The sequence below is a fragment of the Geotrypetes seraphini genome, chromosome 5 (genome assembly GCF_902459505.1).
Source record: "Geotrypetes seraphini chromosome 5, aGeoSer1.1, whole genome shotgun sequence".
NCBI lineage: Eukaryota > Metazoa > Chordata > Amphibia > Gymnophiona > Dermophiidae > Geotrypetes > Geotrypetes seraphini.
In genome coordinates this window covers 242,499,772-242,524,117 of record NC_047088.1, presented here as the reverse complement: position 1 = coordinate 242,524,117, position 24,346 = coordinate 242,499,772, and the positions used below count along the sequence as shown (strand labels likewise).

General features: G+C 45.9%; 1 protein-coding gene across 1 annotated transcript in view; it reads left to right on the top strand.

Moving 5' to 3' along the window:
- CCDC93 (coiled-coil domain containing 93) overlaps positions 1 to 24,346 on the top strand; it is a 223,743-nt gene that overhangs the window by 49,639 nt on the left and 149,758 nt on the right. The window contains exons 6-7 of the mRNA XM_033946543.1: positions 5,843 to 5,899; positions 17,231 to 17,331. Of these exons, the coding sequence (XP_033802434.1) occupies positions 5,843 to 5,899; positions 17,231 to 17,331 (158 nt within the window). The remainder of the gene's footprint in view (positions 1 to 5,842; positions 5,900 to 17,230; positions 17,332 to 24,346) is intronic.

Sequence of the window (24,346 nt, the reverse complement as noted above, 5' to 3'; positions counted from 1 at the left end):
TCCATGTCCAATCCAAGGCAGGCTGACTGATTCACAAATGGGGGCGATAGGAGGCATGTCCCCCCCATCGACCGCACAGATTGCTGGAGAGCGATCCTTGAGCATGCGCAGACCATCTTCTTTGCATGTAGATGGTCTGCACTTGCTCGCCGCGAAAGAAGAGCTGGAAACTTTTTTTTTTTTTTTTTGAGCTAGAAACTTTCGCAAGCCCGTGGTTTTAACCCACGAGTTGAAAGCGGGGTTGCACCGCGGGTTAAAACCATGGAGTCGGGGCAGAGAGCAGGATTTTTGCACAAGTGACTGGTCCTCAGAAGTCGCTTGTTTTTGGATCGGGCAGCACATTCGGTGTTCCTGAAATTGTTTTGTGAATCGTGTCTTTCCTACTTTGCATGCTGTTCCTCCTCATTTGCATGTGCAGATCGGATCGGAGCATGATCAGCACAGAGGTTAGTGAATCAGGTCGGAGGAAAATCGGGTCGATACATGACCACAAGCACGATCGATGGGCTTAGTGAATCTAGCCCTTTGTGTTTTGGTAGCTGTGTGTTTTTCATGCTGCTGAAGTTGAAACTGCTGTTCCCATAGAAGTGCACTGGGCCATTTATTTGGGGTAGGGGGGTATTTTTCTGGAACTTCTGATCCGATCTAGCCCATTTTCAATCTCAGCGGGGCCCTTTTACTAAAGCTTAGCACACGTGAACAGAATTAGTGTGTTTCTAAATGCTAAGAAGCCCATAGGTTTAAAATGGGCTTCTTAGCATTTAGCAAGACTGGGCAAACAAATGGCAAATGCGCTTCAACGTGGACAAATGCAAGGTCATGCATATAGGGAAAAAGAACCCGTTGTTCAGCTACAAATTAGGGGGGGTATTGTTGGGAGACAGCAGACTCGAGAGAGACTTGGGTGTGCTGGTGGATGCATCACTGAAGCCATCTGCACAGTGTGCAGCAGCCTCGAAAAAAGCCAACAGGATGCTGGGCATCATAAAGAAGGGCATAGCAACCAGAACACGGGAAGTCATCATGCCTTTGTATCGAGCGATGGTACGTCCACATCTGGAGTACTGCGTTCAGTATTGGTCGCCGCACCTCAAGAAGGACATGGCGGTACTTGAGAGAGTCCAAAGGAAAGCAACGAAATTGGTAAGAGGGCTGGAACACTGCTCATACGCTGAGAGGCTGGATAGGCTGGGGCTCTTCTCTCTGGAGAAAAGGAGGCTCAGGGGAGATATGATAGAAACTTTCAAGATCATGAGGGGCATAGAGAAGGTGGATAGGGACAGATTCTTTAGACTGAAGGGGACAGCAAATACGAGGGGACATTCTGAGAAACTGAAGGGGGATAGGTTCAAAACAAATGCAAGGAAGTTTTTTTTCACCCAAAGGGTCGTGGACACTTGGAATGTGCTACCGGAGGAAGTGATCAGGCAAAATACGGTACAAGGATTCAAACAGGGATTGGATGGATTCCTGAGGGATAAAGGGATCGTGGGATACTGAGGGAGGAGCTGGGAGGTAACACAAGTATAGGAAGTAAATCAGGTAATGAGTATAAACTAACCTGGTCGTGCATGTGCAAGACCGGAGGGCTAGGACTTCGATAGGAAGGCAGGACTTAAATGGGAAACCAAGGTGGCAAGGGAGCCCCTTCTGATGATTCAGACAGGTCTTGACCTGTTTTGGGCCGCCGCGGGAGCGGACTGCTGGGCGGGATGGACCTGTGGTCTGACCCGGCGGAGGCACTGCTTATGTTCTTAAGCACTTGCTGATTGTATTAGCCTGCTAAGCTTTAGTAAGAGGGTCCCAGTGAAACTTTTCTCCCTCTTGCCAAATTTCAGTCCATTCCATTTAATTTTCAGAAAGTTATGTTTCGCTGAGATAGACGGGTGGGCAGACAATGTTTCTTGACTTCTTTTTGTATAATTCTTTCCAGCTTTCTTTGAGTTGGAAAGAATGTAAACAGTAAAAGAATTCAAGAGAATATGGAATAAACACAGGAGATCCCTGGTAAGAAATGAAGGGAAAGCCAGAGGTCAGCCATGGTTTACAGTCTTCAAAAAGGAAGAAAATTGGGCTGATTAAGCTGCCTTACAATTCCTGTCTGTTTTCTACATTTATGTTCGTGTAATTGTAACTTTAATTACCCTATATATTTTTCATATGCCAGAGTAGCAGTTATAGAGAGGCAGGTTTTTATAATTCTAGGTACAGTTTTAATATTATAAACTTAATAAATCTCTTAAAGTAATTACCTTATTCTCTATTATAATCAAACTAACTGAGCTCTGGAATGAGTTACCGTTTACATTGAGACGTTTAGGTCCCTTCGTTGCATTCCGGAAAGCTCTGAAAACTTTCTTGTTCTCCAAACATTTTGGAAATTAAGCCATTTTAGTTTATGTTCTTTTTATGTTTCACTTTATTGTTAACCGAGTCGAGCTCCTTTTGGTTGAAGACCCAGTCTATAAAACTAAGTTTTAGTTACGTAGTTTAATCACCTGGAGTATTGTTAGAAACATTGGGTTTTCTGAAGTCTAGGGTGGGCTATTATTGGAGGCACCTCAATGTCTCCTTGCCCTCTACTCATACAGCACCTCCTTGCCCCCCTGATTCCAGTGCTTCTTTCCCTCTCCATGACCTCATGCAGCAACTCTCTCCTTCTTTGCTCCTGCGAGTGATTAACGGATTACTAAGACTCCTGCTCCTATGTTGTCAGACCCTGCTGCTTCTCTTTCGATCTAAAAGTGGCTGTGATGTCTGCGTTTGCATATGGGTGCTGCTGTTGGCTCTGCCTGACACCAGAAGCAGGAGATAACATCAGAGTTTGATGTAACTTTCTTTTCTGGATTAGACAAAGCTAGCTAGTGTGAGCGTGCACATGCTAACACTGATGCCACAGCCACTTTGGGCTAGATTCACTAAGCAAACTGATCATGTGCCGATCGGTTTGCGAGTCCTTTGTGACCCGATTTCTCTCCGACCTGATTCCGATCTGTGCATGCAAATGGGGGGAATTGGCATGCAAAGCAGGAAGGACGCAATTCACTAAACTTTTTGGCACACACGATCAAAAAACTAGCGACTGGTGAGGACCAGTCACTTGTGCTAAAACCCTGCTCTCTGCCCCGATTCTCCTGCGTTTTTCCGCCCCTATACTCTCCTGCTCTGCTTCCCTTCCCTGCAGCGCGAGCCCGTGGTTTTAACCCGCTTTAAACCTGCGGGTTAAAACCATGGGCTCGTGAGTAAAAATAGTAAAAATAAAAAAGCACGGACTGTAAACGCATGCACAGACCATCTACAGGCAAAGTAGATAGTCTGCGCATGCGCCGGGATCGCTCTTCAGTGATCCGTGCGATCGGTTGGGGGGAGTGCCTCCAATCGGCCTATTTTGCATGCAGGCGTGTTCTGAATCGGTCATCCAACCTCGGATTGGATCCAAAGGCTTAGTGAATCAAGCCCTTTTTTTTGTACCTGGAGAAACAACAGGTTCACCACAGGAAACTAGGTAATCACATTAATTGCAATTTTTTTTAACAAATGTTAAATATTTAGCATGTTAATTGCATTACTAATGTGTTAAATCTGCAGCCCTAGTAGGGAGAGATTTGTTTATCACATGGGAGGGGTGGAGGAGAGCAATGGCAAGTTAACCTGGGTTTCAGGTGATGGGCAATTATTTGGAGGAATTTAAAGTTGGATGTTAGACTAAAGTGAAGGAGGTGGGTGATTATTAGGGAGAATACGATGTTTAACAAAAAGTAATTTTATAGCTACTTTGTTGTTTTCTTCTTTCAATACCACATAAGATTTATTCAATTCAGGGGCGGGAAACTGCACGGTGACACTAGGAAGTTCTTCTTCACTGAAAGGGTAGTTGATCGCTGGAATAGTCTTCCAATCCAGGTTATTGAGGCCAGCAGCGTGCCAGATTTTAAGGCCAGATGGGATAGACATGTGGGATCTATCCGCAAAGATAAATAGGGAGGGTCATTAGAGTGGGCAGACTTGATGGGCCGTGGCCCTTATCTGCCGTCTATTTCTATGTTTCTTCATCTTTAAAAGAGCTTTTTAATGTCGAGACAACTAATATCATTCATGAAATATCGGTAATTATAACTGAGTCAATCGAAGAAAAAATATTACACATTGTAATTTGGAGGTTTTAAGAACTATCCCTTTAACAGACCTTGCAATTGACTCTCGAATCATATCTCTAATGCCAGCACCATGCTTATACTGTAATGCTAGATCTGTTTGCAAAAAGCTGCACTTAATAAGGGATTTGAGTGAAGATTAAGATGTTGGGCTTTTATCACACTGAAACCTGGCTGACTTGTGAGGATGATTTTAGACAATGTAAAATTGGTCCTCCAGGTTTTCAAGGGGATTTTTTTCCCCTTCAAGATCAATTAAACATAGAGGGGGATTAGCTTTAATTTAATTTATAGATCATTCTTAAATTTGCAAGTTTTAGAAGCAGGTCATGGTCCATGCTTGAGTATGGTTATTAAAGTAAAAGATGAACTAGATGAGAGCCCATTGGAAATTTTCCTATTCCAATAAATTGAACTAAATCATCTCCTTTATTAACAGAACTAATAGTCAGTTTAACTACAAATTTTCATAGATTATTAGTAATTGGGGGCTTGTGTTTACACTTATTGTATTTTTCGCTCCATAAGACACACTTTTCCCACCCCTCCGCTTCCTGCCGGGTCACACGCCGCTCATTGATTGGCTGAGGTCAGTTCTCATTGAGAATTGACATCAGCCAATCACTGAGCGGCGCAGGATCCGACAGGAAGTGCAAAGGTCGCGCTCCTGCATCGCACCGCTCTGCTCTGCTTCCAAAGACAACCCAAGAGAGCACCGCATCTTTAAAAAAGGTACCGGGGCGGATTTGGGTGGGCTCCTTCGATGCGATGGCTTCTGACTGGGCTGCAGGCCAGAAGCTTCAGGTGCGGGCGACGTCAGGCGGGCTCCTTCACCGCGACAGCTTTTGACTGGGCTGCAGGTGGAACGCTTCATGAGCGGGTGTTGTCAGGCAGGCTCCTTTGCTGCGGGTGGCTTTGGGTGCGGGCAGATTCTGGCTGTGGGCTGGCTGCTTCGGGTGCGAGTGGCAGCTCCTGATTGATAAGGCTCGACTTTAGTGCAGGAAGATGCGGTCGGAGCATACAGTGAGTGATTTCCTTCACTCGCCGGTGCTCCAGCTGCTCACTCCTTCTGTCCTCTTCTGGTCGGCGGTCGCGGTCGGAAAATACTGCGAATGACTGGGACCGCCAACCGCGAATGACCAGGGGAACATCTGTATATCATATCCCATTACCTTTCCCTTTACCTAATGTATCCTGGAACGAAGAGTACAACACCTCTTAATCTGGAGCACCTTTGAAAAGTTTAGCTAATTAAATTTGCGTTTTAGTTATTACAGATTCCATAATCCCAAAAGACGTGTACATGTCAGTGTTAATTTTATGGCAAGTTCTCCTGAAAATGAACTGTGGTGGGTAATATTAACAAATGTTCCTCTCAGGCAGGGAGGGCAGAGGTGAAAATGAAATTCAAGAAATCATCAGTTGAACGCAAAAGTAGAGAATTATTATAAAGATAGAGGTCAAACCTTTTTTGTATTTACATGCCATCAGTCTGTTTTCTCTGAATAACGAAAGTATGGCAAACTGCTTCTGTGTGATAATACGGGAAACTAAGAACATTTTTCCTCATTTACTAAGCAAACACTGTTTAGTTGGAAATAGAATGAAATATCTGCTGCTAAGCTTTAACTCTGTTGGTGATTAATCTTTTCACACCTTGATTTATTTATTTATTCTTTTTCTTACAGGATGATGATTTCATGCAAAGGCGAGAAAAGGCGATTAAAACCGTCACTGATATTTTTGTGAGTATGCTGTTTTTATGATGAAGCAGGTATAAGCTGTTCTGATAGAATGGATGGGAAGACTTCTCTATGAGGAAAGATTAAAGCAGCTTGGGCTCTTCAGCCTGGAGAAAAGATGGCTCAGAGGAGATGTGATAGAGGTTTGTAAAATACTGAGTGGAGTGGAAAGGCTAGATGTGAATCTCTTGTTTGCTGTTTTCAACAATAATAGGACTAGGGGGCATGCAATGATGCTACTAAGTAGATTTAAAACAAACTGTGGAAAATGCTTCTTCATTCAATGTGTATTTACCGTATATATTTGTCCAATCCATCATCCTCTCCAGATTGGACTATTGCAACTCTATCTACTTAAGCCTAACTAAGAAAAACCTCCACAGACTCCAACGGATTCAGAATGCCGTGGCCAAGCTCATCTTCGCTAAAAGTAAATTTGACCATGTCTCCCCGCTCCTGGCCAAGCTCCACTGGCTTCCGATAATCGCCAGGGTCCACTATAAATGCGCCTGTTTAGCTTTCAAAATCCTATATGGTATCCTCCCTCCCTATATCCCTCTTTCTTGGAATTCATCAAACCCTAATACCACCAGATCCTCCCACAAATTAAAACTATCCTTCCCCTTGCTAAAAGGCATTTCCCACACAGGAAAGCTAGGGACCTCCCTCCACTTCAAAATCACTGAGCTCTGGAACAACCTTACCTCCCCTCTTCGGAACTTGAGCTCTCTCCAAGTTTTCCGCAAACATCTGAAAATCTGGCTTTTCTCAAAAATGTAAGTCTCCCTCCAACTTAGGAATCAAGGAAACTCTTATATCTTGGCATCCGAAATTTTCTTCACCTCTAACCCTCTGTTGTAGTTCCTTCCTATTTCTTCTACTGTAAACCGCGCCGAGCTCTACGAACGTGGAGATGATGCGGTATACAAATCTAAGGATTAGATTAGATATACTCAGATATAAACAGAGATTTGGGGGCCAAAGAAATGGTCCAAAAATGTGGTCTCTGTTTATATTTGAGTCTTGATCTTTCTTGCTTCCTCCCTCTCTCCGAAGATTACATTCACACACACACACACACACACACCCGCCCGCTAACCAGCACTTCTGTTCCTGACCCCGCCTGACTGGCACTTCTGTCCTTCCACCTCCCTACTCGCTAACCTACACTTGTTTTCACCCCTGTACGTTGAGCACTTCAGTGCTACAACCTACCCCACCCGACAGCTGGTACTTCTGTCCCTCCCCCAATTGTATGTGCAAAAACTGCTAGGTAGTAATGTGAAAGCGTCAGTAACATCAACATAGCTTAATTAATGTTGTTTAATAGTAATAGTAAGTAATATGTAAGTATGATGACTAAGTACTTAAATTTCATGTTGAAATTTAAACTGGTTACGGTGAACTGCAAAATAAATTGCAGGGGGGTTACTTTTTTTTTTTGTCTCACTGTGTAGAGCAGTGGTCTCAAACTCGCAGCCTGCCAGGTACTATTTTGAGGCCCTCGGTATGTTTATCAGAATCACAAAAGTAAAATAAAAGAGTTTCTTGATCATATGTCTCTTTAGCTATAAATTACAATATTATTGTTAAGACTTAGCCAAAAGGAAAGATTTATAAACTATGAAGAGTTTTACCTCATGCAAAATTGTCATTTCTTGAATAAAACATTAACTATTTTTTTCTGAGGCCCTCCAAGTACCTACAAATCCAAAATGTGGCCCTGTAAAGGGTTTGAGTGTTAGACCAGTGGCCTATAGGAAGAGGATATGCAAATATTAAGAACCTTAGCCAATAGGGAGAGGAGGAGATAGTGGATGCTGTGGATGGCCATCGCGTTACTATGTTTCTATAACGATAAAGTTCTATGACATCACAATGCAGGTGTAAAGAGCCTTAGCCTATAACAGTGGTCTCAAACTTGCAGCCCGCCAAGTACTATTTTTGGCCTTCGGTATGTTTATCATAATCACAAAAGTAAAATAAAACAGTTTCTTGACCATATGTCTCTTTAGCTATAAATTACAATATTTTTGTTAAGACTTAGCCAAAAGGAAAGATTTATAAACCATAGAGTTTTACCTCATACAAAATTGTCATTTCTTTAATAAGACATTACCGTATTTTCACACATATAACGCGCGCGTTATACGCGTTTTTACCTACCGCGCATACCCCTCGCGCGTTATATGCGTGAGCGCGGTATACAAAAGTTTTAAAACATAGTTCCCACCCCGCCCGACGCCCCGATTCACCCCCCCAGCAGGACCGCTCGCACCCCCACCCCGAACGACCCGCTCGCACGCGCTCCCACCCGCACCCGCATCCACGATCGGAGCAAGAGGGAGCCCAAGCCCTCTTGCCCGGCCGACTCCCCGACGTCCGATACATCCCCCCCCCCGGCAGGACCACTCGCACCCCCACCCCGAAGGACCGCCGACTTCCCGACAATATCGGGCCAGAAGGGAGCCCAAACCCTCCTGGCCAGACCGCTCGCACCCCCACCCCGAACGACCGCTCGCACGCGCTCCCACCCGCACCCCGCATCCACGATCGGAGCAAGAGGGAGCCCAAGCCCTCTTGCCCGGCCGACTCCCCGACATCCGATACATCCCCCCCCCGGCAGGACCACTCGCACCCCCACCCCGAAGGACCGCCGACTTCCCGACAATATCGGGCCAGAAGGGAGCCCAAACCCTCCTGGCCACGGCGACCCCCTAACCCCACCCCGCACTACATTACGGGCAGGAGGGATCCCAGGCCCTCCTGCCCTCGACGCAAACCCCCCTCCCTCCAACGACCGCCCCCCCCAAGAACCTCCGACCGCCCCCCCCCAGCCGACCCGCGACCCCCCTGGCGACCCCCACGACCCCCCCACCCCCCTTCCCCGTACCTTTGGTAGTTGGGCCAGAAGGGAGCCCAAACCCTCCTGGCCACGGCGACCCCCTAACCCCACCCCGCACTACATTACGGGCAGGAGGGATCCCAGGCCCTCCTGCCCTCGACGCAAACCCCCCTCCCCCCAACGACCGCCCCCCCCAAGAACCTCCGACCGCCCCCCAGCCGACCCGCGATCCCCCTGGCGACCCCCACGACCCCCCCCACCCCCCTTCCCCGTACCTTTGGTAGTTGGCCGGACAGACGGGAGCCAAACCCGCCTGTCCGGCAGGCAGCCAACGAAGGAATGAGGCCGGATTGGCCCATCCATCCTAAAGCTCCGCCTACTGGTGGGGCCTAAGGCGCGTGGGCCAATCAGAATAAGCCCTGGAGCCTTAGGTCCCACCTGGGGGCGCGGCCTGAGGCACATGGGCCCAACCCGACCATGTGCCTCAGGCCGCGCCCCCAGGTGGGACCTAAGGCTCCAGGGCCTATTCTGATTGGCCCACGCGCCTTAGGCCCCACCAGTAGGCGGAGCTTTAGGATGGATGGGCCAATCCGGCCTCATTCCTTCGTTGGCTGCCTGCCGGACAGGCGGGTTTGGCTCCCTTCTGTCCGGCCAACTACCAAAGGTACGGGGAAGGGGGGTGGGGGGGTCGTGGGGGTCGCCAGGGGGGTCGCGGGTCGGCTGGGGGGGCGGTCGGAGGTTCTTGGGGGGGGGGCTGTCGTTGGGGGGGGGGGGGGGTTGCGTCGAGGGCAGGAGGGCCTGGGATCCCTCCTGCCCGTAATGTAGTGCGGGGGGGGGTTAGGGGGTCGCCGTGGCCAGGAGGGTTTGGGCTCCCTTCTGGCCCAACTACCAAAGGTACGGGGAAGGGGGGTGGGGGGGTCGTGGGGGTCGCCAGGGGGGTCGCGGGTCGGCTGGGGGGCGGTCGGAGGTTCTTGGGGGGGGGGGCGGTCGGTGGGGGGAGGGGGGTTTGCGTCGAGGGCAGGAGGGCCTGGGATCCCTCCTGCCCGTAATGTAGTGCGGGGTGGGGTTAGGGGGTCGCCGTGGCCAGGAGGATTTGGGCTCCCTCCTGGCCCGATATTGTTGGGGAGTCGGCGGTTCTTCGGGGGGGAGGGATGTATTGGACGTCGGGGGGGGGGGGCATCAGGCTTTCAGGATGGGGACAGACCTTCAAGGGGGGACAGTGCACGGAAGTCAGGGGGGGTGAACGGAGAGTCGGGACAGCGCACGGAAAGTCAGGGCGGGCGAAAGGAGCGTCGGGCAGCATGCGCGGTATACCCGTGAGCGCGGTATACCAAAGTTTTTGTACATATTATCGTGATTTTTGCGCGCTATACCCGTGTGCGCGTTTTATACGGGTGCGCGTTATTTGCGTGAAAATACGGTAACTATTTTTTCTGAGGCCCTCCAAGTACCTACAAATCCAAAATGTGGCCCTGCAAAGGGTTTGAGTTTGAGACCACTGCAAAGCTGTAATGTATTGCTAGCTTGTGGCTGCTTCATGTTTTGTTATACTGTTTCATATTAGTCTTTCAGAAGTTAAACAGGAAACTAAAAAATATTGTTTAAGATGTACTGTTTCAAGTTGAATATAAACAGACTATTTGAAGGCTTCTTGTACATTTTAAAAAAATCTTCATGTTTAATCTACTACCGTGTGCGCTTCCAGACCATCTGTCCTCCTTGAAACTATATAGCCATGAAGTGAGATGATGGATCCAAAATTGTATGTAGGACTGTGTAGGAAGAGGCTTAAAATGATTCATATCCCTGAAGATTGCTAAACCTGACAGCTGACTGCTTGCTATTAAATAACTACTGGAAGCCACCTTTCCTAGCCACTGTTTTCACTGTATTTTTTCTCTCTATTATGATTCTTTGTTGTGCCACTTTCTCATACTCTGGGCAAATCACTTAATCCGCTGTTGCATCAGGTACAAAATTTAGATTGTGAGCAAACTAGGAACAGAAAAAGTACCCCCATATAATATATGTAAACCGCTTAGTATCACAAAAAGGCATTACAGTGTTCCCTGCGAATTTGCAGTTCACGAATCGCAGACTCAGTAATTTGCGGTCTGCTCCAGCCGCCTCTTCTATACTAAAGTCAGGCTATACCAATCAGGAGCTGCGTGTCAAAGCAGCTCCTGATTGGTGTAGCCTGACTTTAGTAATAGGAAGAGGAGGTCGGAGCATACCGCAAATGATTTTCTGCCCCAGCTGTCCTCTCCTGCCTCTTCTGCGAAATTTGTGGGTGTTCTGGAACGGAATCCCCCTGAATTTTGGAGGAGTACTATATATCAAATCCATAACCCTTTACCTGATGTCTTTTGGGTCTTTTCTCTTTTCACAGTCAGGGCCAATGTTAGGGGGGTGCAAACAGGGCAACTGCCCTGGGCCCCAAGGCTCTGAGGGGCTCCTGTGGGCTAGCATATCCTCCCCCCTTCTAAGCATACCAATCCAATATCACCTTCACCTCCGCATGCATCCATATTTGTTGCAGGGGTATGCCAGCTGCAGCAGCGACTCTAAGGAAGTTGCATCATTGGGGGTAGACCGTGGCACATGGAAAGCGGGAAGGGAGGTCACAGGTTGTGTTTAAGAGTCGCTGCCGGAATTCCCATGGACTGTTTTTTGGGAGGGGGGGTGTTGGGGGTTGTTTTTTAAAAATAGAATAGGGGTTGGATTTCAAAGACGTGCCAGACTGGGGGAGGGCAGTGAAGATGAAGAACTTATAGGGCCAGAAACAGGGTACTAGAGAGAGAGATGGTGGGCAATGGTCTGGAGGGAGAGAAAAGGAGAGTAGTTGGACATAGGTTGTTGTGAAGGAAAGAGGAATGAGATACTTGAAGGGAAGAAAGTTGGAAAGAGAAAGGCAGAGATGATGGACCTGGGGGTGGTGTAGAGAGAGGGAGATATATAGAATAGGAGGACATATGGCATAGGAGGGCAGTTGGGAAGAGAAAGGGAGAGAAGTGGACTTGGGGATGAAAGGAGGGTAAGGAGGGAGGGAGAAATGTTAGGTCTGTGGGTAGAAGGGAAAGAGATGCAGCATCTTTTTTTCTCTCCCACCTATTGTTCAGGGAGAGGGAGAGGGAGAGATGTTGGACCATGGGGAGAAATGATGAAAGATGAACCCATAGGAGAGAAGAAAGGTGGAATAAGAAGATGCTAGGGGAATGAGAGAAAGGGACAGGGAGATGTAACCTGACAAGAGAGTGGAGGCAATTCTGGGTGAGCCACATGGAAGAGGTCAAAAAGCAGATAAGATGAAAGAGAACACTTGAGTATAGTGGAAGAAATATGGTAATGGGGAGTATATAGAAGGAAATAGAAGGCTTGGAAAGGAGTGAGATGGGAAATGGAAGAGCTACAGAATGAGAGGAGGTAGAAAATTGATAAGTAGCTGAAAATGGAGAAAAAAGGTGAGATTTGAGTGTATAGAGGCAGAAAAGAAAAAAAGAGAGGAAAGCTGAAAGGGCAAAATCAATATGTTGGAAACGGGAGGGAAGAAGAGAAAAAATGGGCAGCGGAGACTGGAAAGAGAATTAGTAGAAGATAGACAAAAGCAGAAAGAGAAACTGGGACCAAGATGATGGAAAACCAGAATGTCCAGACAAGGTAGAAAAAAGTGTTATTTTGAATTTATTAACTGGAATATATGTTGGCTTTGGGACATGTGCATCACAAATATACTTGTATTCTATTCCATGGCATAGCCACACAACTAATTTTTTGGGGGGGAGGGGCACTACATTTCCTCCCCACCTGAATGCATAATATAAATACTTGAGCTGGTGGGGATCTCCAAACCCAACTAAAGATCTTCTCTTCCAGACTAGCAACCAGAAATCTCCAAGCTTTGCAGCTATTGGCCGTATCCTCAAGCTACCACTGCTTTCATGCATGCATGAAAGTCAGAGGGGTGGGGAGGCAGCTCTGAAATACTGTTGCAAGCTGCAGAACTGGGAAAGCTCACCGGACCTGAGGAGCTGGTCATCATCTGATGAGGTTTGGAGATTCCCACCAGCTACAGTAAGGGAGATGTTCATTTTGAGGGGGCCTAAGCTCAAAGTGAGAGGCCCAGCCCCCTCTTATGGTTATGCCACCAGTTGTGATTAGTACAAAATGAAGTACTTGCTGAGTTTGTTTTGGGGTTTCCAGTTCAGTTTTGGAATTCATATTTCTATTTTTACATTGTGATCCATTGTTCGGTATTTGGTGAATGTCTGTGTGTTGTGTGTAAAAGTTATTTTAAAATTGTTTTATACCTATATGGTAGTAATGGTGGGTGGAGAAATTGGAATTTCTGCCCTGGGCCCCAGCATGTCTAAAACCAGCCCTGCTCATAGTGCAGGTTGCATCGCGGAGAACCAGCCCTTTGATTTTCACTGTACCGGGAGATGCCTCGGAGGTTGCCCCTGATGAAGGTTATGAAAAGGGGGCTCTGTAGGACAATCAGCTGGCACCCTGTAGAAACAACAGCGGTCTGCAGATTGAGATAAGTTCCTAGTTTTTTAGTAGCTTTATTAATGGTTGGAAAATTGATAAGACTGAGCACTACAAGAACTTATCAAATGATTCAAGATTAGATGCGATATTAAATTCATTGATCTTAAATTCTTGAAACTTATTGTTTAGCCACCAGGGCATTTGGGCTAACTAGTAAGTTTTTCTAATAACACAGTTAAAAAGAAGAAAAACTTTAGTATTATAAATTATAGATTTTACATTAGATTGGCTTACAGGGTGTTCAAAATGATGTGAGTGGGTAACGTCTGCTGGGCACTTTGTGCTGCTGGTGGCATTGAACCCTGGTGAACTCGAGATAAATCTTTTATGCGAGTTCCCACCTACTGATTCAGCACCCTGCAACATTCTAGTTTGATTTGTTACAACAAGTCCAGTTGGCCCGTAACCCTTTAGGTGCCTGACGAATAAGAGAGCAGGTCTTTATTCGTAGTTTCAAGATTTTTTGACCCCTCTCATTTAGAGTAAGGCTCTTACAAACTTGCATTAGTATTCCAGCCTTTCTGAAGTATATGAGGGAACATATAGTAACATAGTAGATGACGGCAGATAAAGACCCGAATGGTCCATCCAGTCTGCCCAACCTGATTCAATTTAAATTTTTTTAATTTTTTCTTCTTAGCTATTTCTGGGCAAGAATCCAAAGCTCTACCCGGTACTGTGCTTGGGTTCCAACTGCTGAAATCTCCGTCAAAACCTACTCCAGCTTCTCTATTTGTTCTTCATTTGTCAGGATTCAGAAACAGTCTTTTCCTTTAGCAATTTATAAGACTTCAATCAGATTTATGGTCATAATGAATTTTTTTTAAATGTCTGCTGTAGGTTGGCTAAAAAAATAGTTCACATTGATTTTCTTTGCTCAAATGTTACATTTTAATGTGAAATAAAATCAATTTTCTTTATTTTATTTCCAAGAGATACAGTAATTAATTGAGGAGCAATTACTCTTGAGAATACATTAGCACAGACAATAGAAAACCTACTAATTAAGTTATTTTTCAGCTGAAATTACAAGACCTTTTAATTACAGCTTTATTTGTTATATAGAGATATATTAGGCACTTATAAACCACAACTTTCAGTTTTCTTGATCCTGTAATAACTTGATGAATACATTAAGCCTCGCTTGTGAAATATACTTCTAAAAGGCAGCTGTTTAATATTAAGCAATCTAATTGACCAAAAATCTTAATGATGGAAAAAAATCATATTTTAAAAAGAATTCTAAAACCAATTTTATGTACCCAAGACTACTGCATTTAGGCCCTCTTTTACTAGGCTGTGAAAGAGGTTTCTATTGCGACCCGGGGCCATAAATGCTCTGACACTCATAGAAATTTAGTGCATTTAGTGCTCTGGGACCGCGATAGAAACCTCCATTAGAGAATGACACGGTGACAAAATTCATCACCGTTCCCGTCCCCGTGGATAACCGCGGGAAACCATCTTCATGTCATTCTTTAAGGAGAGAGGGAAGAATCAGAGTATGAATGGCCACAACCACTGCCCCGCAAGCTTTGCTTTGAAGAATGCTGGTGTAGAAGGACTGAGGTTGAAATAGACACTACAGAATGACAGTCTCTGGTATCCAGAGCAGATATTGTGATGTCATAATGCCTCATTCCACCAGTGCCTAAGAGCCAATCACATCAGTGATGTCACAATGGCTTCATTATGCTTGGCTCACATAAGAATCAGAGTATGAATGGCCACAACCACTGACCCGCAAGCTTTGCTTTGAAGAATGCTGGTGTAGAAGGACCGAGGTTGAAATAGACACTAGAAAATGACAAGGGATTATTTCCCGCGGTTATCCGCGAGGACGGGAACGGTGATGAATTTTGTCACTGTGTCATTCTCTAACCTCCATCACGGCTTAGTAAAATGGGGTGTTATAGCTTTTGCTGTCCATGCCTTGTGTTCAATAAAAGGCGAAAAATGATCTCTCTGAATAAATTGATGCCTGTCGGTAGGGGTGACCAATCACATATTTGAGAAGCATGGAGAAGCCTGAATTTGGTAAGTATAGGCTGCTATGATTTGGGCACGGATCTCTTGTATGTGTGAAAACTAATTAATTAAAGTGCTAAACAATTATTGGAGTTAATTGGTGATAATTAGGACTTGCATTTTGATCTGCCTACGCACCATTCTGTAACACTGAGGGCCAGATTCTATAAACAGTGCTTAGGTTAATTGCTGTCAGGCACCCTAATCGTGGATGCCTACCAATTCCTAACTTAAATCCGCTCGATAGGTCATTTTTTAATTGGTTAAATGGCATAATTGACCAAGCCATTAAACAATTTAAAAAATATTTTAATTGATAATTGAACTTGTGTGCAGCACCCTCCAATGCCTGCTTGAAAATTAGGTGTGGTTAGGTGTGGAGAATAGGCATGGTTTACTTAGGTGTCGTCAGATGTCTGAGGTAGGCACTGGTAAATTAGGCCTACCTCTAGAACGCCTAGCAACGTCTTAAGTCCACTTTATGCACCTGATTCTATAAAGGATGCCTACTACTGCTACTACTCATCACTTATATGGTGCTGAAAGGCAGACACAGCCCTGTATATTTTTGCATTACAGACTGTCCCTGCTCGAAAGAGCTTACAATCTAACTTTGACAGACAGACATGACATATAGGGTTGGGGATGCAGAACCCAAGGTGAGAGGAGTTGGGAGTCGAAAGCACTCTTGAAGAGGTGGGCTTTTAAACGGCCTTGAACACTGCCAGAGACTGAGCCTCCCATAGTGATTCGGGCAGCTTGTTCCAAGCATATGGTGCAGCAAGGCAGAAGGGACGGAGTCTGGAGTTGGCAGTTGAAGAGAAGGGCACAGAAAGGAGGGACTTACCTGGTGAGTGGAGCTCACCAGGGGGGGGGGGGAGAAGTAGTGAGGGACAGCTGAGTTGAGTGCATCAGTAGGTCATTAAGAGGAGTTTGAATTAGAGAATGACACGGGGAAAAAAATTTGTCCCTGTCACCGGACCACCATCCCATTCACCACACTGTCCCCGTAGCATCCACCCTTCCCTCTCGCTACCTCACTGCCCTTCAGCAGCCCGAGAATCTCCCTCCCTCCCTCTTACCTTCGCGGCACATTAGTAAAGAAACTTACTGAAGCCGGCGGAGACTGCCTGCAGTTGCATGTGTGTGGGTGGAAGCTTCTCCTCTGATGCCACTGGAAGTTGCTAAAGTGCCACGAAGGTAAGGGGAAGGGAGGGAGGGAGATAGATTTGGCCATAGGTAGATAGGGAGGGAGGGGGCCACGTACGATCGGTGATCACGCGCCTTCCCTCCCATAACTGGGGACAAGGCCATTCACAGGGCGGTGGATGGCCTTGTCTCTGTGCCCGCAGTGAGCACATTTCCTCCCCCCCCCATTTCAGTGGGTTACCCGCGGCTATCTGCGGGTAACTGCCACCATGTCATTCTCTAGTTTGAATTGTATTCAGAAACAGATGGGAAGCCAGTGAAGTGACTTTAGGAGAGGGGTAACGTGAGTATAGTGGCTCTCACAAATATGAGTCATGCAACTGAATTCTTGGATTGGAGGGGAGCGACCCCAGCCTGTCTCAACAGCAGACTATGGACTTTTCCTCCAGGAATTTGTCCAAACCTTTTTTAAAACCAGCTATATTAACTGCTCTTACCACATCCTCAGGCAAACGTGTACCAGAGCTTAACTATTCTGAGTGAAAAAATATTTCCTCCAATTGGTTTTAAGTCAACCACCTTTTTTTCTTGTTAGTTGGATGAACAAGACGAAATGCAATATAAAATGCTTTAAAAAATAAAAGATTGTATTATTTGCCAAGAGCTTGATGGCAATGTTTTTATTTTTGTTTTAAAAAAACCAACTAATTTTTAAAGAGAAAAGGAACTTCTTGTTGATTAACTTTTTTTTTTTCATTCTACAGGAGGTTTACAAACCTCGAAGAAAATATAGAAGACAAGATGGTGCTGAAGTGCTGATAGATGAGGAGTCAAAGGTTCATTCTACGCTTCTGGAGTATGGCTGGTAAAATGCATGTCCTGTCTTTTTAGTTTAATACAACACACAAAAAAAGTGAGTTCCAAATACACAACACCATGCAATGACACACACAAAAAAAGGGAGTTCCATATACACACCATGCAATGACACACAAAAGAAGAGTGTAAAAACGCCTGCAGAGCTGGGACAATTTCTTTATTTCTTATTACAGATCTGACACTGTCAGTGTTTCAGCTTTGGCCTGCCTCAGGGGTCTTACAATTTCTTTTTTAGAATTGTTCTTCCCAACTTATGATTAAACTGCTTTCAGCAACCTGTAACGAGTATTGCTTGTTGTTTCTATCCAAGAGCCGAAACACTGACTTTGTCTGGTCTTTAATCAGAAATAAAGAAAGTGCCCCAGCTCTGCAAGCATTTACACTCTTCTTTTGGCTGTCTTTTTAGTTTGAAATTCCTGTATTCTATTTATTATTGGCTAGTTGGTTAAGTGGATAATAGTATCACTTTGTGCATATATAAATAGTGTATGCATGCTTTCTTTTTAGGAGTATTGGCAAATTTTCTAAAGGAATGCATGAATGTAATAAGCCTTCAAAAATTACCACAGAGAACTTGCGTGCATATATTTTAGAGTTGCGTTTAGCATGTTTCAGTTTTCTGGTTTAATTTCCAACCAGGTGCGCCCTTAAAATGCACCTATTTACCAGTTTGTCCTAATTCTAGCCATGGAAACATTTCTCCTTTGTGTTGTTCAGCTTGTATACCTAAATGTTCTCTTAGGCTTCTGTGGCTGGTGTCATGATTGTTGCTGTTTTCCAGCTCTCGCTGTGTAGATCAGATGTTTCAGCCATCATTCTGTGGCTTTCTTCTGTGAGGTCTGCAGTTTGTCTTTATATATACTAGGTTGGCTGACCTTGATTGAGAACAGGGAGGTCTGTTGATCATGAATTTGAATTTTGGCGGGAAAGTTCATTGGTCACAAATTTGAAATGTGGCGGGAAAAATTGTTGTTCAGAGATTTTAATTTTGTTGGGAATTGTAGTAAGATTTATGGATGACTAATCAGTTACATAAACTATTATGTGCCTGTTTTAGTCAGATGCTAGGGAAAACCATAATACCTCATCCAGGTTCAGCAAGCTTTGCCTACTTATACGACAGAGACCCAGGCTTTATGAAATACTTTTATTATGAAAATAGAAAAATATAATTCATAAGCCAGTGGCAATAACTAATTATTGTTCACAAAATATCCGAATACATATATGAAACTCAGTACATATTTCTCACACCACACTTGCTAGATAAATGAGTAAAACTAATTCTTACACTCTAAATAATTCTTTAAAATAATAATTCCTGAATAGCAGCAACTAAAAATATAGCTTATCACCACAGATACGTCACTTCCTTGTCCCAAAGACAATAGAATTCTCTCTCTAACCCAGCTGAAAAGACAATAGAATTCCTTATTCTCACCACATAGATCAGGCCTCAGCAAAATCGGGGAGAAGGAATTGGTGTCTTTCCTCCGCTTAGCATATAAAGAAATTCTTCTGATTAGAAACAGTCCGTCAGCCACTGGAAAAGCTGTAAATTAGGTTTGCAGCAAAGGTTTCCTTTATGTGATGGAATCCAGATCTGTATAAAAGTCCGATTTCTCTCTCTCAAGCAGAAAGTCACAAGAGGTAACTTTTCAGGTCTTAATTATTATAAAAGATGTGCAGAGAACACCTATGATAAAATGCAAGCTTCCTTACATCCTAGCACAGACTAAATTAATAATTAGGCACCTTCTATTTGATTCTCGTCAGATGACCTTTCCGGACCAATCCAGAAACATAACTTAAATGAATAGCCTTTCTGTATAGAGTCTCGCACAGGCCGTGAAACAGAGGCACCTTCGTTAGATAAGAACAGCATAGGAGCAATGCCTCCCTCAAGATTCACACAGGCTGAGCATGTAGGCATAGCTGGATGTCCTTGACTAGAATACAGTTCTGGTACATACCCAGAATGCATCAGGCATCATAAACAGCAAAGATGTTTCTTCTTTCTCTTCTTGCATGGTTCAGGCTGGAATGATTTCTTGCAGACAATGGTTCAGGCTTTATGATGTCAGAGAGGCCTAACCTTCAGGTGTGAATAAGGAAACACCCCTACAGAATTCCTGCCACACTTCAAATTTGTGACCACCAACATTTAAATTCATGACCAACAGACCTCCCTGTTCTCAATCATGTCAGCCAGCCTACTATATACTTTGTGTGTGTGTGTATATGTGTGTGTGTGTGTGTATGTATGTGTGTATGTATGTGTGTATGTATGTGTGTATATGTATGTATGTATATATATATATATATATATATATATACATATATATATATATATATATATATATATATATATATATATATATATATATATATATATATATATATATATATATATATATACTAGCTTTATAGCCCGTTACATTAACGGGTGCTAGAATATATGTGTGTGTGTCTTTATTTCTTTCTCTCTCTGTCTCCTTAGCCGCTTTTTCCTGTCCATTCTCCCTTATTTTTACCTCCCCTGTGTCCACCACCACCCCTTCACTGCTCCCCTTATCCAGCAGCAGCCCTTCTCCCTTTGTTTTACCTCTCCCCTGTCCATCAGCACCTCTTCCTGCTCCCCCTGTTCAGCAGTAAACCTCCCTTCATTTTTCCCCCCGTGTCCATCATCACCTCTTCCTGCTCCCTCTGTCCAGCAGTAGGCCTCCCTTCATTTCCTCCCTGTCCATCAGCACCTCTTCCTGCTCCCTCTGTCCAGCAGTAGGCCTCCCTTCATTTCCCCCCTGTCCATCAGCACCTCTTCCTGCTCCCCATGTCCAGCAGTAGGCCTCCCTTCATTTCCCCCCCCCCGTGTCCATCAGCACCTCTTCCTGCTCCCCCTGTCCAACAATAGGCCTCCCTTCATTCCCCCCCCCGTCCATCAGCACCTCTTCCTGCTCCCCCTGTCCAGCAGTAGGCCTCCCTTCATTTCCCCCCCTGTCCATCAGCACCTCTTCCTGCTCCCCCTGTCCAGCAGTAGGCCTCCCTTCATTTCCCCCCCCTGTCCATCAGCACCTCTTCCTGCTCCCCCTGTCAAGCAATAAGCCTCCCTTCCTTTTCCCCCCCCCTGTCCATCATCACCTCTTCCTGCTCCCTCTGTCCAGCAATAGGCCTCCCTTCATTTCCCCCCCCTGTCCATCAGCACCCCTTCCTGCTCCCCCTGTCCACGGGAGTTAGTACAGGGCCGGTGTCTGCCATTCTCCTCAGAGTCCTTGCGACCCCCCCCTTCCCTTCCCACGGACCTGACTACCTACCCGGCGATTCAAGCAGCGTGTGCAGCAGTCTTCACACGCTGCTTCGGGTCCTTCTACTGCCCTGATTTACTCTGGCACTTCCCTGATGACATCATCAGAGATGCGGCAGAGCAAATCAGGGAAGTAAAAGGGCTCGAAGCAGCGTGTGAAGACTGGTGCACATGCTGCTTGAATCGCCAAGGTAGTCGGGTCCGCGGGAAGGGGGGTGAGCGGAAAAGGACTCGGACTCGTGTGGTCTGTCGCGGAGGGTGGTCAGGCTCCATTTCAGCCGCAGGGAAGGCTCACTGCCCCAGCTCCTTACCCGTCCGCAGCCCGGGCCAGGTCTCCCGCGCTTTCTCAGCGGCCCGGCTTGCTCGGTATTTTTTTTGTTTTTGTTTACCTGGCCACTCCGCTTCCTGCATTCGCTGTTGTCCGTCAGTGACGTAATAAGCGCGCATGCGCACTTGTCTTGCCACATCCCGACAGAAAAGGGATCAGGGAACACGTGAGGCAAGTGCGCATGCGCGGCTAGCATTTTATTATTTATTATGTATATGTATATGTATATACATACACAGTGGTACCTTGGTTTACGAGCATAATTCGTTCCAGAAGCATGCTCATAAACCAAAACACTCGTATATCAAAGCAACTTTTCCCATAAGAGTTAGTGTAAACTAGAACAATTTGTTCCACATCCCCAAAAACTTAATTACCATTAGCGCTGTCTCTGCCACAGACCTATCCACGCGGCTCCTCCAGTTCTCTTCCTCTGCTGCTGTTCGCTGCCTCTCACTGCGGGTTGTGCTGGCTGTAAGCAAACCGCCGCCGCTGCCACAGAGCCCGACTAGGCACCGTTGGCTTTGCTACTCCTGGACGCCGCCCCCCCCAGATGCCACTCCCCCTCTGCCGGGACTCTCAGGTGCTGGCTCACTCCTGCCGGACGCATCCCGATTCCCATGCTCCACCCGAGGCCACCGGTGCTATTGCCTCTTCCCCCCTCCCTGACTGGCCCTGTCCTTACTCCTGCACCGCTGGTGATAGAAAGTGTCTGCCGCCGGTCTGCTGCTGAGCCTTGAGCATCTGCGCATGTTTAGGCCTTCTGGATCTCACCCTCTCCGAGATTCTCATGAGATCTTGAGTCTCATGAGAATCTCAGTGAGGGTGAGATCCAGAAGGCCTTGAGCATGCGCAGATGGCATCCCTCTGAAGCGGCACTGTGGGGTTCTTCTTCGGATGACGGACGGAGGAGGTGGACGGAGGAGACGTGCAGACCCCGGGTTCTGGAACGAATCATCGGTGTTGCCACTGTTTTCTATGGGGAACTTTGCTTTGATAAACGAGCGTTTTGGATTATGAGCATGCTCCTGGAACGGATTATGCTCGTAATCCAAGGTACCACTGTGTATATATTTTATATATTTTATATATATATATATATATATATACACACATATATATAAAACAAACTGCAGACCTCACAGCATACCCTGTAGAAAGCCACAGCATGATGGCTGAAATGTTAGTTCTACCTAGCCCGATGTGACGAGTCCCGGAAAACAGCAACAGTCTCGTAAACCTAAAGCCTATTTGTATATGGTTTTGGTACCTAGGGCTAGATTTTAATAAATGGTGGCCAAAGTTAGGTGCCGTGATGATCCGTGCTAAGCAAGCATTCTGTAAAGGGTTTTCTAGCTAAGTAAGTATTCTATAAAGCAGGGCTGCCCAAGTCCGGTCCTCGAGATCTACTGGCAGGCCAGGTTTTCAGGATATCCACAATGAATATGCATGAGAAAGATTTGCCTGCACTGCCTTCTTGGTATGCAAATCTCTCTCATGCATATTCATTGTGGATATCCTGAAAACCTGGCCTGCCAGTAGATCTCGAGGACCGGTCTTGGGCAGCCCTGCTGTAAAGGGTGTTCTAGTGCAAAAGGCTTGTCATTCTGGATGGATGGATATTTAATCTGAACCTGTATCAATCACAGTTTTCAACTCCTCCTCTTTATCCAGTGTAGTGTGCTGGACCCTTCAGTTTTTCTTTTTGCAGGCGAGCTTAAAGGTGTCTCTGATCTGCTCTGTTTAAAATTTTGTATTTTCAGTTTTTATTTGGGGGTGGTTTAGTCCGAATTTTGGAGGTTTCAGTGCCCCAGAGGTCCCCAGTTTTCCCGGGGCAGCTCTCTACCTGGGAGAAGAAGCAAACTAGGTGTCTGCAGCTGGCAGGCCAGTCCTTTGGGTACCTGATCAGCTAGCCTGCTTAAATATGTAAGGAATTTGGGGTCCGTTCTCCTAGAAGCTAGCTTGTCCTCTGATTACTTGACATCAAAGCAACACCTCCTTCATTCAGGTCTTGTATCCCTGTAAGTTAGGCTGTGGTGATGGGGTTCTGACTGGATCAAAGAAGCTTCATCTGAAGAGGAGCCATCAGGTTGATCTGCTGTAGGGTCTGCTACCTTGGGTGTAGATGTCGCCATTACATCAGTTTTATTCTTCCTTTTCTTCCCTATCACCTTCCCAAACAGAAGAACAATATAGATCTTAACCAGTTTAGATCCGGAATACCCAAAGTCTCAGCACCAAAAATAGAAATTGAAAGAAACAGTCCACGGTGCTCTTCAGTGCCCCTTAGGGCACGCTCTTTGGTCATGCCCTGTGGCAGCATCACAGAGCAACTGATTTTTAGAGGGGGGAGACGTGATGCCATTAGATACCATCACTATCACTAATCAAGGGTCCACCCAAGCAGCACTCTGATGGCATTTCGTGCTGGTAAGCTTCCCAGCTCCTCCTTTCACACGCTGGGCTCCATTGTTGACATTATCCCCAGTGTTCTCCCCAGGGCCTTTCTGCTGGGCGCTACGCCCAGCTAATTTAGATGACTGCCCGGCTGTCATCTATCGCAAATCCTCCTGCTGCTGCCACCACCGCTCAACATAAAACAAACAAAACAAAAAAAATACCTCTCACTGGCTTGGAGACGCGAACTCAGTGATTTGTATTTATTTCACAGGCAGTTGCCTTAGCCCATAGCGAATTCATGCTTCGGGGCTCTTAAGGTGTGCATGCCGGTTTCCCTTCTCTTCCCTCTGAAACCGGAAGTTATGTCCGGGGGAGGGGGGGGGTAAAGTGAAGGGAAGCCACCTTTAGAGCCCTGAAGCACCCACACCTTAGAGCCCTGAAACATGAGTTCGCTATGGGCTAAGGCAGCTGCCTGTGAAATTAATACAAATCACTGCCGATTTATAAGCACGAGACGGGGACGGCACATCAGAAGCTGATCTGAAGGGCACTCCTCAGGTTGCCTCCAGTTTTGCTCGGGAGGATTACTGAGCTATTTTGCTGTTTCTTTAACTAGGCTCTGTCCTCTGATTGGGTATGTTTCCCTGTCTCCAGAAAGCAGAATAATCTTGCTGCGAGTGTAAACAACACCTCCCACAAAGCTGCTGATAATGCCTCTGCTCCTCAGATTGTGTGGCTGCAGGAGTCTGGGCTGCTCTGGGAGGAAAAAAAAAAGTGTCAAGTACCTTCAGTTCAGGCAAGCAGGATGATCAAGACCACGTGGGGGGTTTCTGCCTCGGGAAATTTTAGTTTTTGGACTCTTGGATTGTTACTCGGTTTGTAACGTCATTTTTTTTCTTGAGAGGGAGCAGAATCCGAGTTGTGTCTCTGCCACTTGAATTTCCTGGTGAAGGAAGGGGGTCAGTTGCTCTG